This window comes from Charadrius vociferus, unplaced genomic scaffold, assembly GCF_000708025.1.
Source record: "Charadrius vociferus isolate BGI_N301 unplaced genomic scaffold, ASM70802v2 scaffold435, whole genome shotgun sequence".
Lineage (NCBI taxonomy): Eukaryota > Metazoa > Chordata > Aves > Charadriiformes > Charadriidae > Charadrius > Charadrius vociferus.
In genome coordinates, this window is record NW_009648540.1 from 296,090 (window position 1) to 318,143 (window position 22,054).

The window sequence follows — 22,054 nt, forward strand, 5'->3', positions numbered from 1 at the left end:
CTCCTCTTCTCTCCCTATAAACTTATTATAGGGAGATTATAGGGCATGTAGTGCTAGAACGAGGGGGAATGGCTTTAAACTGAAAGAGGGTAGATTTAGATTAGATATCAGGAAGAAATTTTTCACTGTGAGGGTGGTGAGGCACTGGAACAGGTTGCCCAGGGAAGTTGTGGAAACTCCATCCCTGGACATGTTAAAGGCCAGGCTGGATGGGGCTTTGAGCAACCCGGTCTAGTGGGAGGTGTTCCTGCCCATGGCAGGGGGGTTGGAACTGGATAATCTTCAAGGTCCCTTCCAACCTAAACCATTCTATGATTATGAGCTTCAGGCTTTGTGCAGGAAGATTCAAGTTTTCATCACCTCTCTCGTACATCTAACCTGCAGCTGTTGAATACGTCGTGAACCACTGCCAGACCGGCACACACAATTGTGACATTCCTCAGCGTGCTCAGTGTGTGTACACTGGCGGGTCTGCCTACATCTGCACATGCCTCCCTGGCTTCTCCGGAGATGGGCGTGCCTGTGAGGGTGGGTAACACCATTTGTTGTGGGGTTTTTATACTCTTTATTGCACAACTTGGATGGTCATTGCAATGTCCTGTAGTTACTTGTGATTTAAAGTAGGAAATGTCATAGTTTAAGTCCCTCAGGCAGACATTACATTAAGCTTTTGTCTGTTCCTCTCCTCACTCTTGAATTCACTCTTCAATATTTGAGCTACAGAAGGTCCAAGATGAGGTAAATGCAAAAATTGCAGTTGTGGCACTTACCAGACCAGATCTTCATCTGCTGGAATTGTTTGCACTGCATTAGTTTATATTACTAAGGTGGTAACACATGATGCTCAGACTACATTAAAAAGTTATATTCTGTTTCATGTCAGATGGAGTGTAGTGGGGGAGCAGCTTTACCTAACTACATGTTGGAAACCTTGCTGGCCAAATCCTACTTCTTATGCTGTGTTAAGTCTTTTCCTTGAGAAGTATAAGCATGTATTTCTAAAATACTGTGTGAGTTAACTATGCTAGTTACCCATTGGAATAGTAGAGTGCAGGGAGTTGCTGAGAGCCAGAACCTAGAATAAATGCATGCTTTTTTTTTTTTGCCTCCTTTGCATTTCCGTATAGATGTTCTTCCAAAAGTCTATAATTCTAATCAGATATCCTAAAATAGGTGCCTGAAAGTAATATGGCAGGTTCGCACTTTAATTCTTCACTTTGATTTGTCCATCAGGAGGAACAGTTGTCTGAGGTTGATCTTTTCTTTTACAGATGTAGATGAATGTCAACAGGGCCACTGTCATCCAGATGCCTTCTGCTACAACACTCCTGGGTCCTTCAGCTGCCAGTGTAAGGCAGGTTATCGTGGGGATGGTTTCCGGTGTGTGTTAGGAGGTAAAATTTTATAGTTCTTGAAAATTGGACCAGAAATGTAATTTGGGAATAGGAGGATATATGTTAATTTGGTTCCTCTCTGTAACAGACTGTGTATTGTCTTACTGGGGTCTTTATTCTTTCTGAAGTCTTTCAAGTTTTGAACCTCTCCAAGTTTCTATCAAAATCTGTATCTTGACCATTATCACTTTTCCGTGACATCCTGTTCAATGTCCTTTTTTATGTTTGTTTGTTCTGTCCTCAGCAGTTCTCAGCCTCAAGCTGATGCTATCTTTTGAAGTTGCTTTATGTAAGGGTTTGACCACAGGTTGATTTGGTTTGCATAAGCAGTAGTCACTTATCAGAAAACCTCTGGAACTGCTGGCAATGTAAATGAAATGCAAAAATTACAGGAGAAAAGTGAAGGATGAGACCAAAGTACCTGCATTGTTGTCTTTGGTGGTATCTAGATGCCTACATGCCACATATAGCCGGCAAGAGTCCAGAAAGACTGATTCCAGTTTCTAACTAGCACTAAGTATTTTTTTTTATTTACCCAGCTTGTTGTCTGTTTAGCAAAAAGTTCTTTACCCTCCCACACTTCTGTTCTTGCGTCGTAGTTTGGTCCTCGAAGTGTAAGTATAAAACTCCTGATCTTGAAGGTATGCTTAAAGAAATAGAAAGTAAGGAGCACTGAAGCACAAAGTAGCATTGTTACAGTTACTTTAATTCAGAAGTGTGGTAAGCCTATGGGACAGCACTTAGGTTTTGCTGAATGGTGAATACTTTCATTCAGGAAATAAAGCCTAACTTCTGAGTATATTCAAACCCAATTCTGCTTCTAAGGTACTTGCTGTTAGGCAAAAGACCCTGTGCCTCTGAAGAGACTGAAACACCAAGAGTAGGAAAGGCGTAGGGCCAAAAGAAAAGAAAGCAAGAAGCAGTAAGACTGAGGAGGGAGGCTATCTTTATAATTCAGCTTCTGCACTGTGATCTTAATGATGTCCAATGTATTTGGTGATTCAAAATTGAGTTTGTTTGTTTGCTTTTAATAGTGGATGTGCTGTCCTAAAAGTGCTTGTCTGCATGGCACAATATTACTACCTGGTGCATTGCTGAAACTTAATATTTTTCTTTTGCCACTATATTCCCTAATTCTGAAGTTCTGACTTTGGGGTTTTTTTCACAATTGGACACCCATGTCTTAAAACAATAAGGCAAAGGATCTTTTATAGGAAAGGCATAAAAAAAAAATCAAAAGGTATTTTCTGGTTTTAGATCAGTTTTATGTGACTCTTCATCAGGTGCTCAACAACATGTGTTATGTTAAATCACCCAGTGCTTGTAGACTTTTCTATCATAGGTAAATTGTAGGAGGCTTTGCAGTGTTTAATTCTGAAGCTCTAGTTTTTGCCACTCTGTCAGTCTTTGAATATTATTTTTAACTAACTTTTCATGCATGAACGTCCATGTATATTTTCATTTCTGTGCCAGATGAATGAAGAACTACCCAGTGTTTCTGACCTGTGTCAAAATATTTAGCTAACCAACAAGCTAATAAAACCAAGATTATTCCTCCTAGAGGAGAAACTCGATGGGAATAACTTGAAGCAAAGTCAAACCTTGAAGCTTCCAGTTCTTCAGGAATAATTGTAGAGGCAGAAATATTGCTTTTATGCCTGGCACAGCCCTTTTGTAGCTGAAACAGGTGGTTTGGTAGACTGATACTTGAATTTAACCAATTAACTTTATTAGCAGGACACAATTCATTTTTTCTGAGTATATGTGATAGCATATTTAAGTGTTTTAGTTTTTTTTGTTGAGAACAACACCTTTTCACATTATCATGGTTTAACCCCAGCTAGCGACTAAGCACTGCACAGCCACTTAGTCACTCTTCCCTCGGTGGGATAGGGGAGAGAATCAGAAGAGTAAAAATGAGAAAACACGTGGGTTGAGGTAAAGACAGTTTAATAGGTAAAGCAAAATCCGTACACACAAGCAAAGCAAATCAAGGAATTCATTCCCTACTTCCCATCTCCAGGAAAGCAGGGCTCCATCATGTGTAGTGGTTACTTGAGAAGACAAACACCATAACTCTGAATGTGATCACCCCACCCCTTCCTTCTTCTTCCCCCAGCTTTATATGCTGAGCATGATGTCACATGATATGGGATATCCATTTGGTCAGATGGGATCAGCTGTCCCAGCTGTGTCCCCTCCCAACTTCTTGTGTGCCTCCAGCCCACTTGCTGATGGGGTGGTGGGAGAAGCAGAAAAGGCTTTGACTCTGTGTAAGCACTGCTCAGCAATAACAAAACCATCCCTGTGTTATCAACACTGTTTTCAGCACAAATCCAAAACATAGCTGCGTACCAGCTAATATGAAAAAATTAACTTTATCCCAGTCAAAATCAGCACACACATGCAGTGGTTAGCATGTCTACTAAACTGCTAAGCAGAGTGTACTATTTTGTTCTAGCTTTATGTTATTTTTTGCTGTTTATCCTGTACGCTTCTTGACTTTGCATACTCAACACTATTGTTTCTTGAACAGGGATCTTTCCATGTCACAGCTTTAATGGCAGTAACAAAGTATTTTGGAGATTTTTGTTGTATCCGTGGGTGGGGATCTGCCAGGTTTTGTTAGTCTTCATATATGCCTCTCTGATTTTTATTTTTTTTATGCTGTTTTGTACTGCCCGTAGAAGTACATACTCTAGAAACACTTGTATCAATTGTCTCTGCTCATGAAATACTCTGAGCAGAAAAATTCTGTGTAGACAAGTCTCATTTCTGATGAATCCTGACTGAAGTACAGAGTATATCTGTAATGCTCTTCTGGTCTTCAGCGACGGCAAAGTTTACAACAAACTTAGCTACTCCTCCCTTCTTAGAAAGTTAATAGAACAATAGCTGCCCTTGGATTGTCATCTGTTGCTAAAGCTTTAGTACTTTTAAAATGGATATATCCAAGAGTTAATCATTGCCAGGAGATAGAATCAGATGCGCTTGCTGAAGCCTAGCAAAAAGCAGCTTAGTTTACTTTAGCACCCAATTTGTAAAGTAAGTTGCTTCAGAATGGAGATTCCAGATGAGGCTCTATTGTATTCAGCTGTAATTAGAGACCCTTTCTTCCCCTTTCTACCCACTAAAGTTTTGATCTGATTAGCCTCAGTCAAGTCACTGAAGTCTTTCCTGGTTGTTAATAGCATGGAAAGTTTCATTCATCCCAATACTCCGTTCTTTTTGCTGTACCCTTTTCCAATTCATGTGTACAATTGCTTGCTTGTTTGGTGTCTTTATTATTATATGAAACCTACTGTTGAATCTTACCACTGCTGAATGGCAACTCTTGAAACAAGTGGACTAACAAGTAAGATGGATTTGAGTCACACACTCGAGAATGTCTGTAGGAGTAAACCAGCAGGTTAATGAAAGAGTTAATGATGCTGGAATGTCCCAGCGCTCACAGCTATTAAGAAAGTCTGTACTTCATTATTTCCTCACGCTTCATTTTTCCATTTCAAAAAACCAGATGTCTGAGTGTTTCTACCCCTGCAGACCCCAGACACTGTTTACTAAACAGAAACAAATCTAGATTCTTGGAACTAGGGGTCTGACTGTTAAGAGCCCTTCTCTGGTCCTCTGCATACAATCTGTTTCACATGAGAAATGCACTTAACAGGGAAACACTGTAAGTGAAGGATTACAAAGGAAAATGAAGGGACAAAGGGAAGTGTGTTATTTTGTTTTGGGTTTTTTCCCCTTCTTTTTTGGCAACATCTGAGAACAGCAATTAAAAATGTCCATGTAACTTCTTGTGATATATGGGGAATAAAGTGATCCTCGTAGGAAATTAAAAAGTACTCTCTGATTACATACTGATTCTGGACACAGTTTTAAATCACTTCTGTCTTTAGCTTGTGAATGAAAACCTGTTTGAGTGGTTAAGTTTTAAAATATCTGTGAATCCTGTCGCAGAACTAATTGAACTTGGTTTACTGTATCAGACTGTCATTCCCACTGCAAAATGGAAGGGAAGAAGTCCCCGTTTCTCATCCTGTTTTCTCAGCCTCCATCTTTTTTCTGAAAAGTCCATAAATTATTTTCTGCAGTGCTGCTGCAAGAACTTTCCTTTATGACCAAAAAAGACTTAGAATGTTTCTATATGGCTTTAGGTTGTTTGTTGGGGTTTTTTTCCCCATTCTGTTTGTTTCTTTGCTTATGTGGAAAATATGTACATGTATGTTTTTCATCTGGCCCACTTTCCCTATCCACCTTATTTCCATTTCACTTTTTCAAGTTCCATGATACATTTCAGTGACTTTTAAATTCCAGATTGCTACTGGTCGTTTATGAAACAACTGAAAAAAAAAATATGTTTAAAACACTAAATACAAATTTATTTTTCTGAGGAAGGGTATGCATTTAGCTTGAGTTCAGGATGCACCATTCTATGTATCTAGTCTGCGTTGTGCGTACTGTGTTCCATGGAACATAACTTCTTCATCAGGCCTTTGATCCCTGCTGTATAGTATGGCTTCTCTCTTAGGAGCTCTTTCTGTACACTGGTTCAGTTTTTCACTATCCTTTTGAACTGTGGTTGCCAGAGATGGACCCAGTATGCCTTGAATAATCTCCCCAATCCCACATTGCTTCTCTATATATGTGCGGTGTTCCCTGTGTATATGCTGAATCCTTATTTATACCCCCTCACAATCCCTACAGCACAGAGCTGGGTGCTGGCAGTTTATCTGCTCGCAGTTCTGCTGACAGCTGTGATCTACTGATAGCTTTTTTTTGGTTGTGGTTTCCTAGATGAGTTTATCTTTAGGGGCTGGTCTACACAGTGTATTCTAAGAAGTGTAACTTTCCATGTGACTGTGTGAATCTGCTTGTTGACTTTAATGAGCTGAGTTTACCTAGTAATGGGGTTCTGTCTGTCTTAGGTTTTGTCGCCTGTTGCTCTTCCACAAATGATGCAACCTGTGGTTGTATATTTTCCTCTGGAATCCTAATGAAGGAATTGAATTTACTAATAAGGAAATTTTAAAACCAAGTAATGTAGAAACTTAATAGAAATACTACTACTTCATGACATTTGTCCACTGACTCATGTAATTTTTCAGTTTTTAATCATTTGTAAAATTAAGGTAGCCCACCAGTATGGTGCTTTGTTTTGAAAATAATACTGTCCTGTGGGCATAAGTGGAGTGACATAGGGAAACACAAAGTTATTAGATCAGTGTGTTACCTTCATCAGCAAACATCATCAAAACTGCATCAAAAAGCAGTGACAATGGATTTTTACTCAGTTTTATAACAAATGCTAAAGAGTAATGTTTAAACATGAATACTGAAAAATACTAAAACTTGATCCTGCCGTTAAAGCCCTTGCCACCCCCACTTTCCTGCATCCCTGAAGATTACCCAGGTGTGGCTCTCGCTGTTTGTTTCATCTCTGACAGTATGAACTAACCCTAGCGCATGTCATTTTTCTTATCATTGACATGATCATTTGGCTTGACTTTCAAATGTGGGTTTCAAGAATGGTGAGAACCTCTGAAAATCAGGGCTGGTAACCTAGGATATGGAGCTTTGAAATAGGTAAGACTTCTTTTCCATTTGCTACAATCAAGGATAGTAGTAGATGTAACAGCGCTGTTACACCAGGTAAGCATTATTTGCTCTTAGCTCCACCTGTTGCAGTTAATGGTAGGTTTCTTGATGCCAGTGAAGACATCAGAGAACCCTCCTAATGTTAATTGTTCTGTATCTTTGAAGAGTCTTAACTGGATGAAATATTACTGTATTAATATTAAAGGAAGAGCACTAAGAAACTCCATTTAGGCTGCGGTACTGAAGGAAGGGAAAGTCACAAGCCATAGAGTTTGTATCTGGAAGCTGGTTTACAAAGTAGCCCTTGTACTACCTAAATATGTGCCAATTCTTGTTATATGTTTTGTCTAGCTTATGCTGTTAGCTTATCAAGGCAGGGAATGTGCTTTTTTTACTGTGTCGGTCTCATCTTTCATACTCTGTCATAGCTAGCCTCATTTCAGACAGTTAAGAAATGCAATTTAAAACTTGCAAAATCAGGGCAACTTCTCTTAAACACACTGAGTTAAAATGTATGACTCCATAAGCAGTATAAGCAGATTGTTTATCCCAGCCAGGTGTCAGCTCTATCTTAAGATTATTGTGCTTTCATTGCTACATAGGCAACAACACTGCACTGGGATTCAGCTCACTCTTTAGGTGCCTCTAAAGTGTAAGCATAGTAATTCTGCTCATGATTCAGAGATAAGGAGAAAAAAAAATACAGTATGGATTCCAAGTGCCTGGTTTGGACTCTCATAAGTAGTTTAGCGGCTTTTTTTGGTTTATAAATTTCTGTATTGGCTAAATTAATGTTACCAAATTGAAATGCGTTTAACAATGGAAGACAGGTTAAAATGATTGAGTCAGCACATGGTAACACTGATTTTATTTCTTTTCAGAGTGTTTCTTTAACATAGATTACTTATTGCACTTAAGACTGTTAAAAAAAGTTTATCACAAATATAAGAAACTTTCAGGAGCACAGAAGCAGCAAGATACATCATTATTCCTAGAAGTGAGTGGCAATAGGGTATTTGACGTCTTTTTATGCAACTGAAAAATCAGCATTGATAGGATTTTTTTAGAACGAACAAATAATATTCTCTGCCTTCTACAAACTGAGTACTAATTTTAAAAATTAATTTGTTTCACTAGTGTCTTGACTTTAGGGGGGCTAATTGCATAAGCAGGCCACTTGTGAGATTGGTCGTGATCATTGCAATATAAGCACTCTTCAAAAATTCCATCGGTACTCTTGTATAAAATCTGCACATATAAATGTGAACATTGTTTTGAAATTAGAACAGACATTGGTATTTCAAGTTACCAATAATACTAATATATTTGATGTATAACAGCTGGGTCTTATCTGGGAGTATGTACACACTCCTTTGTGTAATTCATATTTGCAAACTCATTTTCATAAAGTTGATCTAGTCTCTTGATTTAAAAAACTGTAAGCTGTTGGATATTCTCTAATTCTGGGAGTTTCAGATAGGAAGGAAAAACGACCAGTTTCTTCATTTGTTTTTGTATCCCACTGAGGAGGAGCTAAGTGTCTCTCGAAGATGACATGAATGCAGTGAAGATTTTGTTCTGCAATGAACAAAAGCAGGGTGGGACAGTTTACCCATACTCTGTATTCCCCCTGCTTTCTCTCATGAGCAGTGCATATAATTAGAGCTTAAAATAATTAAAAAATTTAAAAAAAGTGTGGCAAAATGATCCTGTTACTGGAATCAACATTTCTTTTACCTGCATACTGCATAGTGCATGGAATACATGCAAACAAAATGTGGGATAGATAATGGAGGCTTTCCTTCAGGGTCTGGTTTTGTAGGTCGATTCAAAGCTCTCCACCACCCACATTAAAGCTCATGCCAAATATTTCAGTTGTTTAGAGTGAGCTGTCCTCCAGAAATTTGTATTTCTCTAATTGTGTCCAGGTGCATGAAACTTGTCCAAAGCTTTTGCTTGCATAACTAGTTCAAGTAATAATACAAAAAATGGTAGTATTTATTTGTGTGATTTACAACACAGTAGTCTGTGGGCGCATGGGATTAGCTTTTTGCTCAGCTGGGCTGAGTATAGTCTGAGCCACACATAGCTAATTCTTCCACCAGGCAATGTGAAAACAAGGAAACAATAAATGGAAGTGTAATGTTAAAGCCTCTTCAGCTGGCAGTTTGTGATAAATATTTCTAACTGTCTGTAGAAATCATTGACAGGAAAAAGATATTCCCCCATAATTAGCTCTTTCTCTCCCAATGAACAGAACCCTTCAGGGATCTCAAGTGTAAGGTAAAACTAAAACAGATTTCTTTGTCTAGAGAAGAAAAATATTATTTTAATTGTATCATTTTAATTTCATTATGTTGTTTGGCATCTAAAGGATATATTGATCCAGATGACATTCCCTATTACGTGATAGATAATACCATGAGAAGATGTATATTTTTGTCCAGACTGTTTTGTAAAATTAAACCCAAAAGAATCGAGTCCCTGAATCTCCCGATAATCTGGAAAGTTAGGCTTTCCTATGTAATCTCTACAGTAATACATATGCATGTGGTGTAGCCATTGTGCATTATGTGTTTCTCTGCATACATGGTAGTATTCCTGTTTTCTGTATAGCCTTACTTATGTGCTTTACCAAGGACTGGACAATCTGTCCCTGCAATTAGTTTCTTAGGTCCAAAAGTATCAAATGACTGCTCAAACTTGATAACCAAGCGCAAAAATCCTACTATACATCAAAGCAATGAGTTGTTTCACTTCCTAGGTTCTATAGAGAACTCAGCATCTGCTTCATGTTGTGGTTTTCTTTTGTGGTTCTGAAGGGAAACTTGACTTTTAGCATTACAAAAAAACCTTTATCCACTGTATGGCCTGGCTAATTAGTCACATTTTAAGGCCCATGGATAATTGCCAGATGAGTAGACATTGGGTTCATAAGTCGGACGGAATGTTCTTGCTAATGTGCCTCAAGGAGAAAGATGGTGTTTTCCAGCTTCTGTTTATGGTGCTTCAGTGTAGGAAACTGCAGCTGTTTGTTCTGTTTGAGACTAGACAGTGAAAGATAAAATGACATGAGCTTGAGGCAAATGTGTCATATTTACATAGGGCAGACTGTTCCTCAAGGTGCACCAAAGGCATATACCTTCAAGGTTTGTAACAGTACCATGTTCCTCCAGTGGTAAGAATTCTCACATTATAAGTGGTCAGCCTACATAAACTGTTAATGGAATATAGGGAATATAGTTATTAGTTAAAACAGAAACATTCACTGGTCTGTATTTTTCTTCACAGAATTGGAAAAGACCAAATGTCAGCGTGAACGAGAAGGAGCTCTTGGAAGTGGAGGCACCTTCTTCCCAAGGGAGATAAGAGTCGGTCACTTTGTTCCCCAGTGTGATGAACATGGGAATTACCTGCCCACTCAGTGCCACTCTAGCAGTGGGTATTGTTGGTGTGTGGATAGGGACGGAAATGAGATTGATGGCACCAGAAGCGGCCCAGGAGTTCGACCACCATGTAAGTGGCTGAAGCGCTTGTTTCTTCTGGATGTCTGTCCACCCAAGTGCACTGTTTCCCAAAGTGGGGCTTAGTCATGCCCCTGAGATACAGTACTGACTTGAAGCAATGCGGATCTTTGCTGTCCCAGTGACAATATGTCTCGTGCTGCAGCCCTTTGGTAACTCCAGCATATACTTTTAATTCAGCCAGGGCATCTGGACAGCTGTGGTGAGCCTCTGAATAAGAAGATGGTTTTCTAACTTCTTCCCTGCCTTGAAACTGAGGGGCCCCTATAGTTTCTGCCCTCTGGGAGCTGTGGCAAATGTGAATGTGTGGTAACTGACTTGCCTCAGGAAATGAAGGATGCTCCTTCCTACATCTTTCTAACTTCAGCTGCAAAATAATATGGGTTTTTCTAAACATTTCAAGGAAAGAGCAATTACAGAGCCGAACATGAAAAGACAAATTAAGTCAATTGCTCCTTCTCTGTCAGCCAAGGGGAAAAATTCAGAAGCTTTCTGCATCTGATTACAGTTATTAGCATCAGCTTACAGGGCTGTTTCTTTCTAGGAAGTCTGACTGTAACTGTGTCCCTGCAAATAACAAGGAGCCTTGTTATGCTGTACAAGCTAATTTTTTCCCCATCTGTTTCCTTCTCTGTTAACAAGGTCTGAGCACAGCTGCTCCTCCTATTGTTATTGGGCCCTCCGTTCGACCAGATACAGTACCTCTGCCGCCAGGAACGCACTTGCTCTTTGCCCAAAGTGGTAAAATTGAACATGTTCCACTAGAGGGAAACAGTATGAAGAAAAATGGTGCAAAAGCACTCTTGCATATTCCCGTAAGTAACCTGCCATACTAAGTCCGTGTGTTTTAGAAGACTTGTGATAAAGACGAAAGTGAGAGTGTTTGTCTATGTAATTTGGTAATTTAAGTTCCAAACTCCATTTTTACTCTTGATCAAAGTTTTGGTATCCCATCGCTTTGTCACTGAAAATTTCTGATCTGACTAGTCAAAAAGCCTAAAACTGAGCTATAGAAAAAAAAAATTGCCTTTAAAGGATAGCTCATGAGACAAAAGTCTAATATTTGTGATCTCACGTGCCTCCAACAGCTCATCATATAAACTTTCAGACACTCGCACTTCATTGGCTCTCTGACTCTGATATAAAAGTCTAGGAGACCTACAAGAAAAGTATGTGTAGAGGCCTTTTTTTTTCCTCTCTTACTTCCTCAAAGTTTTTTCCTAAGTCTTGATGCCTTCCTGTGTTTCAGTCAATTCTCTGCACTTCTTGGCTACAGATATATATAGATTATTATTTTTTCTTCTTTTTTGCTTCCTTCTCCATGTGCAGGCCCAGTGGGTGGTAAATCTTTTTCCCACACTTCTTACTACTGTCTTGAGAATCTTTTCTCTCTGAAAATTAATCCCTGATGCTGAGAACCTCTCTCTTCCATCACCTGTGACACATGCCAGCTCTCCTTGCTTCCAGTTTCATCACATTCATTTGTTTTGCCCTAAGTCTGGGATTTCTGTTTTCATTCCAATGTTACTGTATTTATAATAGATAACAATACCAGATAGGATGCTGGCCTCTTTTTTTACATAACTGTGAATATTTAGTAGACCAAACATTGACTAAATTACACAGATTCAGTTTAGTAAATAGTACCACAAACTGTGCTGAGGGCAAAATCAAGCTTTTGTCTCTTGTCTAAAGTGCTGCTGCAATAATGTAAAAATAAAGTAAAATACTGGGTGCAAAATGGGGTAGTTAGGCTGATATGGAGACATGATTCTGAATCCTTGTCAGCTAGTCTCATTATTTACTTGATCTAGCTGAAACGAATTAATTAGAAGTATCTTCAGGCAAGAGCTTCCAAGAGGTAAGATGCAACTCTTGGTTAAAACTTTCAATTACATTGAAACTTTCGGTCTCTGCTAACAGTGTTGTCTCTGCTTGTGTTGTCTCAGTGTTGTGTATCTGCAAAGTGACAGTGTTTAGCAGCACAGAGGTTCAGATTCTTTTGTATCCTACAACATTAATGCACGGTGATGAATGAGTGCATCTACTTTAAGGCATGGTTTTGGACCACCTTTCTAAGAAGCTGCAAGTTACAAAAGCAGCAAAGGCGATAGATCTGGGAATCCATGTGAAATTATTGTTTTACCCAGAAAGTGTCTTTCATTTGCCTAGAGGAAAGAATTTTAACTCTAAACTCAAACCCTAGTCCTATCTTCTTCTGCCTGGGAAATTGCATATATACGTTCCTTGTCCCTGAGCATATTCTTTCTAGCAGAATGATTTATGGATTATTTGTTTAAGCTATTTTTTATTTGGAAAACTTACTTTACTAGGACTTTTTTGAGTGAAATGATGCTATGTAGATAGCACTGCTGAAATGCAGCCATCATGCATGGGTTGATGAATATGCAGAACACAAGTCAGATTTGATAGAAGTCATTATTCCTCCTTGAAGGGAAAGCATGAGAGAAAAAAGCACATGAGGAATAACACAGTAAAATAACAACATGAGCTTTCTTTAAGTGAATATGTGGGGGAAGTTGCAGAAGTGAGACATATTGTTCAGTAGTATTATCTACAGTGCTTCTTTGAAATACGATAATTGTAAATGGTGTCTGCTAGTTAAAAGGGACTTATAATGGAAAATATTTTTCCAAGCTATTCTACAATGACTGCCACCCAACTGTTTTCTCTGCCTATCTTCTGCATTTCCTACCTTTCTTCAAGAGTTTTGTTTTTTCAGGCTTGAGACTTAGATCCATAAGCTAGTGCTGCTGGCAAATAATTGTTGTTTAGCATAAGCTGATGTAACTTACTTGTTGACCAACAGGACAAAGTTGTTATTGGAGTTGCTTATGATTGCACAGACAAGATGGTTTATTGGACAGACATCAGTGGCCCTTCAATCAGCAGGGCTAGCCTGCATGGTGGGGAGCCAACAACCATCATCAAAACAGGTAAGAGCAAAAAAAAATTCTTCCTCTTGCTACTCCCTAGGAATGGCATTAGAGACTTGAATTTAGTAATATTTACTTCCCAGGTGTTGCCTGACCTTTAGCATTATAAGTTGGTGTTATTTGGATAAACAATAACCAAAAAGTCTGGATAACATAAAATGAAAAAAGATCTGTTCCCCATGCAATAGCTGTTCACTGCCTTTCCACTGCTAAGATAGGCAAAAAGTCGGTTTTCTTTAAATAAACTAAGTTTAAGGCCAGAAGTGGGAGCAGCCTGTCAGTGAGATGTTTCTGTCCTTACTTGCAGTTGCAGGATACTGTATCTGCCTAACCATTGAACGTGTTGTGAACATCATTGGGGATATTTTAATTGAAGGCTGAGGGATTTGAAAGATGAATCTAGCTGCTGTGGTGCTTTTAAAGCATATCTCAAGGTGCTAATGGGTGCAGGTTCAGATCCTCGCAGCCAGGGCTGTGTGTCAGCTCCTCACAAAAATGTTTAGAGGATTTCTGTAGCCAGTTACAGTCCTAGGCTGTGCTTAGATTCTTGCTGTGCTTAACAAAGCAAAAAAACCCACAACCCTCCTTCGGGTGCTATGTCACTTCTGGGGAGGAATCTTAAGGTAGGCTTGAGGCCTTTACTGCTCTCTTCCCACGGTGGCATCCTTAGGGCTGCCACGATAGTGGGGCAGCACAGCTAGTACTCTCAGGGCAAATTCCTAGGTCATGATATCCCAGATTTTTAAAGCGCGCTCAAGACCTCACTTTCCTATGTTGAGGATTGGCTGTGCTGTGTTCTGCCCAACTTGGCAGCCTTGTGTGGCCCACCTCTTTTAGAGTCATGTCAACCGTACTGATGAGAAATGGTGGTCCAGCATCCTTCCTGAAAGTCTCATGTCCCTGGCCATGAGGAATGGAACACATAAGCAGGCTAAGCTTAGACTGCCGTAGATAGATGTTATTCATGCTTACAATGATGCAATGGCTACAAGATGTAAATATGTGAAGGAGGAAGGTTATCATTAAAACCTAGGTCATGTGCTGTGGTAGACCCAATGTTGTTCAATGTATTTATGATCTGAAAAGGGGATGATGGATTGTCAGTTTGCTGTTGAACGGATATTGAACACAAACACAACTAAAGCAGACTAAAGAGTTGCATTTATATGTTCACATGGAATATCATCTCTTGGTATCACTTTTTGATTTTTGTTCTGGTAAGTAAGGTAGGTAATCCACTGGCTAGCTGAGATTCGGTTGTGTGTAGTCCTTTTCTTTCCTGCTCTCTGCCTGTCAGCTGCCTGCTCTGCTGAGAAAGGACTGGTGAGCAAGGAGGTAGAAGAGGAGATCCCCTGGTCTCTGTTCCTGGGCTTAGGGATCAAACAGCTGAACAGTGGTTAAAAACTGTTTCAGCTGTGACTTTCCATGACTCCCACTCAAGTTGTAAAATAAAAGTGAGTAAAGCCACCTTGTTCAGTTTTTGCCCTTGGAGTTGCTTAAGGATTCAAGAATTGGACTAGAGGGTGTTGTGGGATTAGTGCTTTTACAGTTTATGTCCTGTTCTTATACTTCCCCCAAGACTCTGCTGCTCACTGCAGTCCATGTTCGTTTTCATTAGAAGGGTAAGTGTAAGCCCATGCATCTTATGAAAACCTTTCTTAAATTGAAAGGGTTAAGAGGAAGGACAGGTTTGGAGAACAAAGTGAATGTAGGGGCATTAAAAAAACCAACAAAAATAGTTGGAGGCATTTTTTCAATACCAGTATCCTCAGGTTCCTAGAACACCTGTGAAGTCAAGATACTGGAGGAGGTTGCCCTTGCTATGGATCCTTTGCAGCTGTTGTCATAAAAATTTATGAAGTTATTTTAGCAAGATGATCAACACCTTTTAAAACTCTGCAATAAATTTTCTTTCGTTTTCTTTGGATGTGTTGAGTATCTCTACCTGAAGTTTGTGCTTTGGAATAGCCAGTTTGCTGGGACTCCATTCAGGCTCTTAGGGGCAGCAGAGAGTTGGGGTGGCTTGGATCCTACCATTGTCCTGGGAGGGGAAAAGGGAGAGCTTAAGGCCATCCCTAACCATTACAGCAATTATGGAGCTTCATATTTCTGTACAACTTGATGGCTGAGATATTTGTAAGACTTCTTTTTCATCCCAACATACTTAATCTGAAAGGGACTCAAACCTGTAGTACAAGCACATGCCTATACAACTACAAATTCTGTGGGGAAAGGATTTTCAATTTCTAATACTAAAGTCTTTTCTCAGATTCTGCAGTTTAAAAAGTGAGGTGAATTACTATTGCTAAAAATTTTATATGGATATGAATTAGTCTCTCTAAAGAGAGTGTGTGTGCACGCGTTACAGTGTATAAAAATATTTTGGAAATATTTCTGAAGGCTTTCAACTAAATTTGTTTATTTTAGGTAATTCAAGATGTTTCAATGCCACATGGAAACCTCATGGGTTTTATCTGCTACAAAAAAACATTGTATGTGTGAAGGCATCTCATGATTTCTGTTGTCCTGTTGATTGCATAGGAAGTGAATGCCATTCCTGAAGAGATGTTGAGTGATACTGCACTTTACTTTCTGTATATTAATTGGCTCTTCAACAAGGATTCAGAACAAAATAAGGTTGAATATTCTATATTTGAATGTATGGATGTCTTCTATGCTGACCAAAACTGAAACTTTAAAACTTCACGAAATAGGAAAATGACCCCCTCTGAAGACTCATGAGAATTCTTTGTTTTGTTTTGATCTTTGCCTTTTTCCTCCTGTGGGCTGCAGCTGCTTTCTTCAGTTCACATGTATTTTTGTGGAACGCACTACTTTTTTGTTTGTTAAAGCCCTTGTGATCCAAGTCGCGTTGCTTTGCAGAAACATGTTGTATTGTGGAGCACTATCCGGTTCTCATCTGCCCCTGCAGCTGTACAGCCTGAGTAGGCTTTCTGAGCTCTGCAGCTGTGGAGGCAGGTTGGGAAGGGAGAGCTTCCCTCTTTGCTGTAGTGGCTTAAGTCATATCAGCCGTACATGTCTGTACAAGCCTGTCCCCAGGGACAGAGCCTGTGACTGTATCAGGACTGATGATTATATAGCAGGGACACATTTGTGCCTTTGGAAAGACTGGTGATACATGAAGCCTATATATTCCCTTACCCCTCCATGGGGGATAGTTTTTTTCTGGCTCATTGTCAACGAGACAGGAAAGATGTTTACTTTAGACTTCTTTAAATCTCCCGACGTATAGCTGAAGCAAGGAAACAGAAGCAAGGAAACTAGTCAGGGAACAAGGGCTCCTGGGAATCAGTGGCAGCAGATCTTTTTCCTGCTACCACCTTCTTTTTCCTAAAAGAGTCTGGGAGCTCCCCTACCACCATTTAGTTGGTGATTTTCTGATCCCAGAGATGGGCAGCTGTCACCACCATCACCTCAAAATGAGGCCAGTCTCAGCAGCCTCTGCCATTAGCAAGAAAAGTAGAAGGAACATTTGAGGGTCTGAGGTAAATGTGAGGTAGTATCTTGCAGATGCCCGGTTTAGCTCCACAGGGGCACTTGGAGAAATACAAGCAGTAATGTGAAGTCAGTGTAACTAAGTTAAAGTATGCCCACATGCCCTTTGGAAGAGTAAAGAGATAACTAATTCACATCTACTTTCTTGCCCCCCTCCCTGCGTATGAGCTATGAGTCAGAAGCAGTGAGATACAGCTTATTAGTTCTTTTTTGCCCCTTCATCAATGAATATACATCCAAGATTTCAGGTGTCCAGGTTACGTGTGGTAAGTGTCACCTCTGGGACAGAGCAGAGGCTGTTTAGGCTATTGTGCAGCTATTATTCATAGAAAATTTTAGACAAATTTTAGTAGCAAATTTTAGACAGCTCTACCCAGTGTTCTGGAGCAAATGCCTTTTCTTCAGAAAGGTTGTGTGTGTCACATACTGTTTGTTTAATGCCTGTCAGTAAATAAACTTGAGAATTAATAGAAGGCTAATGGGCTACATTCCATCATTCTTGGATGTTTACAAGGTGTGTGGATCTGCATTTGAAAGGGGTGGTTTTGATTTTTTTGTTTGTTTGTTTTGTTTTTTCAACAGCTGGCTGGTATGAAGGCTCACTTCACCTCTTTTTGGGAGTGATGACGTACAATTCTTGTTTTCTTTTGGAACTTAAATTGGACTAAAATTGATTTGTACCTGTCTTTGGCTTTACTACATCCCACACAGCCTGCCTGCTCTTTTCCAATGGATGTATGAACCTTAAAAAGTATAGAGCAGTTTTTATATTTTATTCTGAATCCTTCATTTGAGTTAGAAATTACTAATGCTAAAGCAGTAAGGTCATTATCTGCTATTTCCTGTTGCTTTTGGAACAACTGACTGTCCAAGAAAAACTGTGCACATACAGTACAAAAACATGTTCCAAAAAGGATTGCTCTGCAAAAACAAAGAACTGGATTTAAATTCCATCAGTTAGCTAATATCATTATCTCTACTGCTTTGGAGCTTGATTATCTTTAAGTATTGCATTGGCTAAACTTCACATAAATCTACTTTTAGAGGAGTGCCAAGTGTGCCAGTACCAATGAAGGGGAAATATTAAGCATTATAAAATCCATTCTAGATCTTGGCCTGCTAAGGAGAGTAGAATAAGATTCTGATAATCTCTACTGTTTATTTCTCTGCTCTCAACTATTTTTCTGTGTCCACTGCCCAAGGAAAGCTTACATGCATGAGTTGCTTCCTCATAGAATTTGTCATTCTATGTGTTTATGAAATTTCTGTTTATTTAAAATTCATAAGGCAAAATGCATATTTCTCTTCCAGCTGAAATAAAGGAGCTTTTGTTGGACCATGGCCAGAAAACTGAAGAAAACTTGTCTCAGCTAAGAGTTATGCTTCTGAGGCTGACATTATGTATTGGGAATAAATATAATGCCTAGGCATGTTTTTTTCTATTCTCCTGCAGACTTGGGAAGCCCTGAAGGGATAGCTGTAGATCATCTCGGTCGCAACATCTTCTGGACTGACTCCCAACTGGATAGAATAGAAGTGGCTAGGCTGGATGGGCGCCAGCGTCGCATCCTTTTTGACACTGGCCTGGTGAACCCCAGAGCAATTGTTGTGGATCCTATGAGAGGGTATGGATACGTTGTTAAGAAATACATTATCTTATTTACTTATTTAATATGAGTGTATACTCTGAGTCCATGTTTTTAGGCTGTCTGTAGACAATAATAGGACTATCTTTTCCTAAAACTAACAAACAGAAATGGAAGAATCTACTTGAGTCCTGTGTCTGAATGGTGCATGAGAAATAAAACTTCTAAAATGCCTGCTAGGTAATACGGTGAGATTTTGTTGAAAGGTTTGTCCACTACTTTTTTGTACCTTGGTACATCATTTGCAGAATGGCAAGCGTTGCCCTTACCTAAACTTTTTTTTTTTTTTTCAAGATTACTGGTCTAAAATACTAGAATAAGCAATTTTGTATTTTCATTTCCACCATGACAGCCCTTCTTCCTATACAGTGTTCCTTCTTTGAAGACTCCCATGGTGTCCCTTCTGTCATTGTTTTAACTTCTGTCATTCAGTTGCCTGATAAAGTCCTATTAGGCTTCTATTTGAAGATGCAGATAACTACATACTTTAAAAATGGAGCCTGTAAGCTGCAGTCACAGAAATACCCAAGCAGAGTGTCAGTAGGAAAGTGTAAATGTTTTCAAGTTAAGGCTTCAGCCTGCAAAGATGGAAGTATTTACATACTTTTATGTAGTCTCTGAACTGTTGATGTTTTTTTCTCTCTGAATATTGGAAGAAATATAGGGAAAATTAAATCCACTACAGAGCCCATGGTAGTACTGTATGTCTGTTCATTAACATCTGAACTTGCCTGCTGTTGTCCTGGTGCAACTTTCTGTAGTGTGGCCACTGCTGAGAAGAGACATTTCAGTCAAAATACTCAGAAGCACAGAAGCAAAGAGGTTTTCTTTTCGGTCTTGAATTGCTGGGAGGCTCTACTAAATGATCGCTTAGTTGATATAACAGGCATTTGGAATGTTCTTAGGTGAGAATTCATTTATGAACAAAGGTAGTATATTGTTCAGGGAGAGTTTTTTGGAAGATGCATCCTCATTCCAGATGTTTGCAAACAAGTTTTGTAGTGAGAAAAGAATGCACGTTATACATGAAAATTTGGGTGATACAAAATCAAATGAAAATGTAATGGTATTGACTTCCCTAATTCCTTTAACATAAAACAAACTTTTTACATAATCATCACATAACAGTGGGGTGAAAACATCTGTGGATGTGCATCAAGTGACACCATAATAAGGAAAAACGAATGTACTTTGTGGTGAGGGAGAAGGGGAGAGGCACAAGTGTAATCAGACTGAGGGGAGACCTCTGTTCCATGCAGAACCCCACTGATGGAGAAGGGCTCTGAATTCAGGTCAAGCAGCACAAACTTACGTCACTTAGTAGGTTGTGTGTGTTGAGGAGTAAACAACAAAGGTACTTGCATTGAGGGGACATGTAAATTCTCATCCACAGAAAGTGCATCCAAGGGAAAAAAAAAAACCCTAACAAATGACCATTAATAATAAAGCATCAGGGAATTAATGGCCTTCTCTGGGGCTCTCCCCGACCATAAACTACTCTGATTCCATTGTATATTGCTTACTTGGTGCACTGAAAAGAATAATGTAGTTTTGAATGAAACCCACAAATGTATGCCAAATGCTCCTGCTGCTTAGCCCGAGAAGACACGATGGGTGGTGAGGAGGAGAACTGCAGATGTACATTCTGAACAGTCCTCAGAACTGTTGAAATTGAGGTCTTTTTGCCTGGCATCTTGTACATAAGCTAAATAATGTAGAGAAAGCATTTCTTCTTGTGTGTGTGCTTGCTCTTTTTGTTTTTAATGGACTTGTAACATATGCTACATCTTTACTATGTTTTTGTTACTTCTGTATTGAAGTGTGAAGTGGTCCTTCTTATTTATTTAAATGATTTAGGGTGTGCGCATGTTACTTTTGTGTCCTTAGCATCTTCCTTAATTACAGCAGTCTCTTGAGATCAGTCACTGTCTTAATTCTTGCGTTTTTCTTCCTCTTAAGAAACTTGTACTGGACTGACTGGAACAGAGAAGCTCCTAAAATTGAAACCTCATACATGGATGGCACAAACAGAAGAATTCTTGTTAAAGATGATCTTGGGTTACCAAATGGACTGACATTTGATCCTTATTCCTCAATGCTGTGCTGGGTAGATGCAGGTAAGGAGGTGCTAAAATCTTTCTTCATAATAATAGTAGACTAAGTATGTCCAATCCTCAAATTATGCATAGCCAATTAGTGTTTATAGCTCTGTAGCCTGCACCTTAGACTTTATGCCTTTCTTTTTGGCTTTAATAATCTCTTAATTTATTCATCGTTACTACCACTGTAGCATTCACATGAGACTGTGTGCAAGCTGAAAGATTCCAATTTTGATCACAAAACTTTCTAGGAGTGCAACAGGTTGTATCTGTGTGTCTTGTATGTGGCTATCGATTTAGGTAGTGCTTAGGCTTTTGTAGAAGAAGTTGTGTGTTTAAGACCAGGAAAAATCACTGATCCATCTAATCTGGCTCTAAGGAATGTCACTCTGGCACTATTGTTCTAAGGCCTGTAACCTTTGGCAAAGTCTGGCTTATGTTTGACTGAAGCAAGTCTTGAAAAAGCAATTCAGGCTAGATTTAAAGATCAAGAAATGAAGGCTCTGCCACCAGCCCATTGTCAGTTCTGTGCCAGTGTCTTACCAGTAAAAAAAGGATTGCTTTTAATTCTCATTTGAACTTTTTTTTTTGTTTTTGCATCTTGCTGTCTTTGTCTCTGTAGACTGCCAGAGATCTCCTCCTGTGGAGGTGCTTTTACACTTCAAGTCACCTTTTTGATAAACTAAAAAGATCGAGCTCTCTTTTTCACTGTAAGACGCTTTCTGCAACCTTCAAATATATCTCCTTGTGCTATCTTTCTTTTCCTTTTCTCTTTTCCTCTCTTGTTCTTGCATTTGTCTCTTTTCCTTTTCCCGAATTTTGATACCTACTACTTAAGAGAAACCTACAGGTGTTTACATTCACTAGCAGTGTTCTCAACGCATGTAGTAGCTTTACAGCTAGAACTTTTTACACCCTATCTGTACCTACAAGTTAGATGTTCTTCCTGCAGTCTTGCCTTCATGGCCCAACCCAGCAAGAATTTTGTGAATGTGCTAACCAAACTAACTTTGCAGAAATGCTTTCCAGAGGAAGTGGAACTGGTTAGTGGTTGAAGTATCCCTCTGGAATGGAGGAGACCTTCTGTCAGCTTCCACACCAGCCTGAGGATGCTGGTCCCTGTAGCAGGAATTTCAGCTTGTGAGCAATGGCCGTGGCTGCACTAGGCATCTGTTAAGTTAGGTGGTGTGCTGATTAGCATTAGCACGAAAGTAATTTTCCATCCAATCTTTGGCACACGAAGTGCTGTGGCATGGGGAGGGCTTTGGCTAAGCATCATACTGAAAGACTTCCAGGAAGTTTTACTCTGTTCATGCT

At 39.4% G+C, this 22,054-nt stretch overlaps 1 protein-coding gene across 1 annotated transcript in view; it reads left to right on the forward strand.

The window, feature by feature from the left end:
• NID1 (nidogen 1) overlaps positions 1 to 22,054 on the forward strand; it is a 49,385-nt gene that overhangs the window by 23,969 nt on the left and 3,362 nt on the right. Inside the window, exons 12-18 of the mRNA XM_009885939.1 lie at positions 385 to 528; positions 1,272 to 1,394; positions 10,287 to 10,511; positions 11,162 to 11,334; positions 13,350 to 13,476; positions 18,446 to 18,617; positions 20,598 to 20,755. Of these exons, the coding sequence (XP_009884241.1) occupies positions 385 to 528; positions 1,272 to 1,394; positions 10,287 to 10,511; positions 11,162 to 11,334; positions 13,350 to 13,476; positions 18,446 to 18,617; positions 20,598 to 20,755 (1,122 nt within the window). The remainder of the gene's footprint in view (positions 1 to 384; positions 529 to 1,271; positions 1,395 to 10,286; positions 10,512 to 11,161; positions 11,335 to 13,349; positions 13,477 to 18,445; positions 18,618 to 20,597; positions 20,756 to 22,054) is intronic.